At 39.1% G+C, this 7,373-nt stretch overlaps 2 protein-coding genes across 2 annotated transcripts; one reads left to right on the top strand and one right to left on the bottom strand.

Annotated features, from left to right (window-relative positions):
* The first annotated feature begins 396 nt into the window (after nt 1-396).
* On the top strand, nt 397-4,605 carry LOC132186942 (mitochondrial arginine transporter BAC2). The gene is made up of 2 exons (XM_059601067.1): nt 397-1,231; nt 3,767-4,605. The coding sequence occupies exons 1-2, from the start codon at nt 983-985 to the stop codon at nt 4,457-4,459; spliced, it is 942 nt and encodes a 313-aa protein (XP_059457050.1). The 5' UTR covers nt 397-982; the 3' UTR covers nt 4,460-4,605.
* Nucleotides 4,606-5,683: 1,078 nt separating this feature from the next.
* On the bottom strand, nt 5,684-7,138 carry LOC132186859 (pyridoxal 5'-phosphate synthase-like subunit PDX1.2). The gene has a single exon (XM_059600961.1). It carries the CDS (start codon nt 6,823-6,825, stop codon nt 5,911-5,913), a length of 915 nt encoding a protein of 304 aa, XP_059456944.1. The 5' UTR covers nt 6,826-7,138; the 3' UTR covers nt 5,684-5,910.
* Nucleotides 7,139-7,373: the final 235 nt, after the last annotated feature.

Here is a 7,373-nt window from a genome sequence, read left to right as displayed (position 1 = left end):
TGTCACTATGTCATGTGTTAATTGACAATTAGTTGGCTATACAAATCAATGTGCATTTAATGCTTTTTGTAAACACTAACACAATTGAAATAAAGTGGCACCTAAGGATTGATTTACACTTTCCCATTATCAAATTTTATGGCAATTGTACGCGGTCCACTAAATAACGTTATTTAAAAAAAAAAAAAAAATTAAGATACGTTTGATTTCCCACCATAATAAATAAATAATTTTTTTTCATCGTCTAAAAAAGATGGGCACGTTTAACACTAGGCTAAAGGCACCAAGAGAAAAAGCAGGCAGCATGTGATGCTCATATTGGTCCACGTGGCATCCTCCTACTGCTTATTAAAAAAGGAAGACGTTTGCCGTTTCGTCTCCAAGGCAAGAGTCCCAATAATACGAGCAACCGGTGGCTTTTGTTTCGTTTATCTGTGGAAACAAAGTTTTGAGGCCTTGGGTTGTTCTCTCTAATCTCTGTTTTTTTTTTTCTTTTCTCTTTCTCCCTTCTCTAGGAAAGGAAAGTAAAAAATATTGAGAAAAGAAGGGAGAAAATTGAGAAAAAGAAGCTAGCTAAGGCGTTGTATTCTCGGATTTGGTAAGTGAGAAAGAATAGATTATGGGACTTTGTTGGTCTTTACAAGGAATTAAATAGAGTGTTTGTTCGGTGAGAATGAGAGGGAGATTCCAAAAGTGAATGCTTTTTGTAGAGAGACCCAGAAAGGTAATTTGTTGGTGGATATACTCTTGTATCCCAATTGGTTATCTCTAATTGTTTAGAGATAGAGGATATATATATTTATTTGCAATCCTTGTATTGTTCGTACATAATCACACACCCATAGATTAATATATTTGATCCGTGTAAAGCCAAAGGGATCACGGTGATTATAAGAAGGCAAAAGGAGAAGTGGGTTTTCACCACAAGTGAGAACTCATTAGTATCTGAGCCTTTTTTTTTTTAATTTTTTTTGTGTGGGGAATGGGAGTTGTTGTGATGGATTTCTGGCCAGAGTTTCTTGCATGCAGCTGGGGTAGAGAATTTGTGGCCGGAGGCTTTGGAGGCATTGCCGGTATAATCTCCGGTTATCCCCTCGACACCCTCCGTGTCCGGCAACAGCATTCGAATGCGGGTTCTGCTTTTCGCATCCTTCGCAATGTTATAGCCGCAGAAGGCCCTTCTGCTCTCTACAGAGGCATGGGTGCACCGCTGGCCTCTGTCACCATTCAGGTCTTTTTTTCTCTTTTGTTTCTTTGCTTGTTTGATTAAATCATGTTTCAGTTTTCTTTGTATTGATCGTATGATCTTCCATGTCCTGGATTTGGGTTTCATTCATGTGTTTGTTGCGGTAACTTTTAAGGTAGTCACATGGTGGGTTCTGTAGTCCCCTTTATGTGATGTGAGGTAAGAGCTTATCGAGATTTTGATTTGCCCAACCTATTTTTCCAACCAAGTATAGCTTATCAACCTTGTTTGGCTCTCAGAATTTCTTGGCTAAATATTATCTGGAAAAAAATAAAATAAAATAATTACTGGTATTATGGTATTTTGCTCCATGTTACTGATGTGCTGTCACACTTCAGTCCTTTTCGATGTCGGTTTTATATAAAAAAAAAAAAAAGTGTTTTTGTTTTGTGTCAGTATCAGGAATCAGGCTGGGAAAACCAGCTCTTCTTGTCTTGGACTCTGCAGATAGCCTACCAATACCAGTCATGTGATATGTGGTCTCAATGGCATGGCGTTTTTTTTATATATATATATATATATATATATATACTGGTATATATATATATATTTCTTTTCTGTAAACTTTTGTTCTTCCATAAACCATAGGACAATGGAATTCTTGGGCCCTCCACACGTGGGGGGGGACCCCTAAAAGTTTGATTCCATGGGGGATATACCTCTTTGTGTAGGTGTAGCCTGTGGCCTGCTGTGGTCTCCCACTTCTCAAGGAAAAGGAAGATGACTTGGAATGCTTTCAACTATAGGGAGTTTTTAGGGATTTGGGATCCCTGCACTTGGGCCACCCTCCCTTTGAGACTTTATTCAGGATCCAGCAGATTCTTTGCAACACAGTCTGCAATACCTAAAAATATCTGCCACTCAACATAGATTTTAGCTCAAGGTACTTTGAGGCTTATTCAGGATCCAGATCAATTCCTAGTGAAAATAGCTAAAAAGGTAAAAGAATGGAATGATTGGCCGCTCCATGAAGTCTTTTCAGGGTCCACCACCCCCACCGAAACGGTTGGAGTGTGTTTGATAAAAAGTTTTGGTTTAATATGGTAACAAAAATTGATTGATGTAAAAAAAAAAAATCTTTTTTTTTTTTGAAAAAGTTAGAATATTTGGTATGAAAAAAAGAGAAAAAATTTTATTTGAAAGTATTATTTTTTATTTGAATAATAATAAAAAGTGATTAATGTGATATAAAAAGTAAGAGAATATAGAAAAAATTAAAAAAGTAATATGAATAGTATTGAAGGCAAAACCTGTTATCAAACGGAGCCTTGATTGGGGTGGCCATGGCTAGCCGTCCCTTTCTTTTTGCGTTTTGTGTTAGTTCTCTTTTTGAGGTAGTGATGACATGACATATTTTTATCCTTTCATTACAAACGAACATTAGGGTTCTAGGTGTAACAGTACCTTTCTTGTGAAGCCTTTTCGGCCTATTGTATGATTTGTATCCGTGATGCCTAGAATTGGTCTTACTAGATGGCTGTCTATGGAATTAGCAACTCTATGGAATTAGCAAGTGAGAGCATCTCCAACAGCTCTTTTAAAAAGGCTTTATGGTTATATTTAGTACTTAGTACTTTTCAGCATTTTCACTTTTTAAGCAGACCTTTTAAACTAAATGTTTTTAGCCATTTTGCTACAGTAGAGTTTCATATATTGTAGCACATACTAAACTTTTTTTTATTATTTCCTCTCTCCTCTCTCCTCTCTCTCCCTCTTATCCCTCTCTGGCTCTCTCCTTGTCCTCTTTTCATATAATAAAATAATAATGAAAAATAATATTTAATTAAAGTAGATAGATAAAATAGATGTTATGTTGGAGTGTCTAGTGAAAAACTAGTAGCTAAAATGAAAAAAAGTTGTATTTTGAATATTTAAAATGAAAACACTTGCTGATCTCAAAGGTACATAATCGGAGTTCATTTGCCTTTAGATTTTTTATTTTTTTGGTAAATACAAGAGAAATTGTACCAAACTTTCAAGAACATTGGGGGCTAGCAATACAACGAGGGAGGGAGGAAATGGAAATAGTTCTAGTCTGGAGGGATGAGTTCTTCATTGATTAAAGCTATCTCCCATTAATGAGTTACCTTCTAAAATGATGTTGTGCAAACCAAGCTCTCACACCTTTAGATGGTTTAGTTTGCAGTGGTTTAAACACACAAGTGCGTTTAAAATCACATACCCATATAAATAACTGAGTTTTAATTCTGATGAGTTGCTTCATAATGGAGTGTCTTCAAGTAGAAAGTTGCTGTCAATGCTACTGTTCAATCAATATAGTGCAAACTTTTGTAGTATCTATGTTCTTCCATTCTTGGTCCAGCGAAAAGGAAAAAAGAGGAAGGTTTATATTTTTTGTGTTAAAACGTGTGTATGAATGATCTAACTTAAGTAATATCATTTAGTAGACTCTTATACAACTGTCATATAATTAGACGATGGTTTTTGGTTTTGTTAAGCTGATACTACAATTCTTTCCGCTGATTGGAGCCATGCTGACAATTCATTTGCACATTGCAGAATGCCATGGTCTTCCAGATCTATGCTGTTCTCTCTCGAGCACTTGACCCATCAGTCTCCACCAAAGATCCTCCTTCCTACAAAGGTGTTGCTCTAGGAGGATTTTGCACCGGTGCTCTTCAGAGCCTACTGCTCTCTCCTGTAGAGCTAGTGAAAATCCGCCTCCAATTGCAGAACAATAGCTATGCAAAACTCCATCAGGCAGATTCTTACAAAGGCCCTGTAAGTGTTGCCAAAAGCATATTCAAAACGGAAGGTTTCAGGGGAATGTACCGTGGTCTAGCCATAACTGTGCTGAGGGATGCACCCTCCCATGGTTTCTACTTCTGGACATATGAGTACATGAGAGAGCAGCTTCACCCAGGCTGCAGAAAGGACGGCCAAGAAAGCCTGAAAACAATGTTGGTTGCAGGAGGGCTAGCCGGAGTTGCCAGCTGGGTTTGCTGCTACCCCTTGGATGTTCTAAAGACCAGACTTCAAGCTCAATCACTCTCACCTCTACCAAAATACACTGGCATTGCTGATTGCTTCCGCAAGAGTGTAAAAGAGGAGGGATACAGTGTGCTCTATCGAGGATTAGGAACCGCCGTTGCGAGGGCATTTGTGGTGAATGGAGCTATATTTTCTGCTTATGAGATAGCTCTGAGGTGCCTGTTTAACAATGGGAGCATTCAAACAGAGAATGCTATTTAGGAAATACCCTTTCCTTCGCTGTAAAGATGATCGACTTGCAACATTGATCACCCTCTACATTTATAATTTATTTGCAAAATTCAGTGGGAACAGTTTTTGTATAATATGTCATTATTATTGCAGCGTTGCTTGATGCATTCTCCAGAGATATGACCTTCTAAATAAAGAAATGCAATCTGGAAGAAATGGATGAGCTTTAGGCTCTGAGCATCGTGGCTGTGTTGTGCTTACTAATCTCTAGTACCTCTGCAGCATTTCGTTGATGGGCAGCTTGGGGAGCTGTTGAAAAATGGCACCTGGTTGGCTTTTTTTTTACACTGTAATTTTCGTTTTTTAACTTTGTAAACGAAAAGGTTTGACAATAGTCGTTTATATTCATATGGAAATTATCACCTGCAAGCCTTTGACAAATTGATTAACAAGTTTATTTCATCACAAGTTTCTGAATTTTCACGCAATAAGCTGCAGTATGGGATTCATAGTTAAATGAAAAAACAACAATAAGACGGATAGTGCTTAAGAATCAAAACCCATGTTCTTTCTTTTTCTCTTCTGAAGTTGTTTCTAAATAATCTGCCCAATGCCGAAATATCAAGGAAATTGGTGATTCATAGCTAAATGAAAATTACAATGAGACAAATTCCTCCACAACTAGTAGCTTATAAAGCACACATATATCATATATGCTGCATAGAGATACGAAAGATATATTGTAGTATGTATCTTCACGTTCAAACTATTCTAAATGTCATGGAGCAGGGCAGCATTCTTGGCAATTTAATCCACACAAACTGCATGGTAGATATCATATTGAAGCATGCTCCAGCGTCTTCAACAATCTTCGTTTGTTTTGCATTGTTGTACTGCAAGATGTGTCCACCTCGCTGGAGCCAGTTTTTGTGTGGCTATTGTAAACCACTACAGTGTAATCATCGGCTATTGTTGTGTGTTTGTGAATGTCTGATGAAGTGTTAAGCAGAAGAAAGTGAAAGAAAAGTTATGAACATTTAAACTTTTTTAGCCTGCCTTTGCCTGCAAAAATTGAATTAATAAGGTAAGCAAAGGCCTCAAAAGAGCTTGAAGCTGAAGCTGGGGTGGCAGTTCTCTTCTCTTGCAAGGTAATCCTCATTCTTCTTTTTTCTTTCCTTTTGTGATTGCATTATTGATATGATCAGGTCACTTCTTATATATGCAGATGAGAACTAAAGAAACAAGATGCCAAAGTACAATAACCAATTTATTCTAGTTTATTTTATGTAAATTCAGATCAGAATCAGGGTAAAATGTGCACAGCTACAAGGCAGACCAAGTATACCCTCTACCCTATCATAGAAAAAAGACAGAAAAAGAAAAAGAGAGACCCAAACGCTCAACAACATAGTGTCCTAAAACAAAACACAAGCACATGATCAGTCACAGACGAGAAATGCATTACAGTGATTCATGAACCACTAAACACCTCCATGTTCAAACTGTTCGATCCTATCCTCACCGAGATTCAGACCCGCCACGGTATCCTCCAACCCACAGCTAGTCTCCACCAACACATGTGGATCAGTATAATGCCTAACAGCTTGAATTATACCCCGGACTCGTTTATACGGGTCCGAACACTCGAAGATCTCTGACCCCACGAACACGCCGTCGCAGCCTAACTGCATCAGGAGCGCCGCATCAGCCGGAGTCACAATGCCTCCGGCCGCAAATTGTACCACTGGCAGCCTGCCCATTTGCTTGGTTTGCGCCAAGAGATCATAGGGAGCCGCTATCTTCTTCGAGAAGGCGAAAACTTCATCTTCATCCATGTTATTCAAAATCCTCATCTCACCCATTACTGCTCTCACATTCTTCACCGTCTTTGCTATGTTTCCAGACCTTGATAAATCCCCCTGAGTCCTCATCATTGCCGCACCCTCTCTTACTCTCCTTAACGCTTCTCCCAGATTCTGACACCCACAAACAAATGGGCAGCGAAAATTATGCTTGTTAATGAAGTTTTCCTCGTCTGCAAGAGCTAAAGCTTCGCTCTCGTCGATGTAATCGACCCCAATGGCTTCTAGAATCTGGGCTTCGACGAAATGACCGACACGGGTTCTGGCCATTATAGGGATCGAGACGGTGCGCTTGATCTCCTTGATGAGCGATAGGTCGGGCATGCGGGAAATGCCCCGGTGGAGAGGCTCCGATACAAGAAGACAGCAGGCGCCCGCTTCTTCAGCGATCTTGGCTTGCTCAGCGTTCGTGACTTCGACAATGGCCCCGCCGCGTAACATTTGGGTCAATCCCGCTTTGAGCGAAAATGGGTTCGTCTTGGCGTCGGTGATGACACAGTTGTTGTAGACCGTGACGGCTCCGTCTTCAGCCATGGCCCAAGTGTTCGTGAATTTGTCCGAACGAAACAGAAACCGAAGGACAGTAACCGATTGAATGCAAAATGCTTGCTGCTGCTGAATGGATAAAAGAGAAGTATATATGAGATGGGAAAGGGTGAGGGCTGGTACCTTTGGGTGTGCTCGAGAAGTTTCGAGGGAGTTTCAAGGCAGATTTTGGTCGGCGGCTCACCCGAAAATTGTAGAAACTTCGATTCTCTTCCAACATTCCAAGGTTGAAGGCATCTTACATAGTGCCCCGTTTGGATATGGGTATGTCTGAATAATCTGGTTTGTAAGCAAGTGCTTAGCCTTAGCATTTATGTAGCGCTTAGTAAATGTTTAGCTAAAATTTAGTTAATGAAAATATTTTACCTATTTTAGTTATTTACTTTTTCAAAACACCTACGTCCAATTCATTATTTTAGCTTTACTATTTGCAAGGCATAAAAAACACACATATGCGGTTAACAAAAGTCATTATTCGCATATGCAGATGTGGTTAATATAAAATATATTATATTTATTAAATTCATCAAATTGAC

Source organism: Corylus avellana, chromosome ca7 (assembly GCF_901000735.1).
Source record: "Corylus avellana chromosome ca7, CavTom2PMs-1.0".
NCBI classification, from domain to species: domain Eukaryota; kingdom Viridiplantae; phylum Streptophyta; class Magnoliopsida; order Fagales; family Betulaceae; genus Corylus; species Corylus avellana.
Note: the sequence above shows the minus strand (reverse complement) of the source record. Positions and strands in the feature narration are given on the sequence as shown.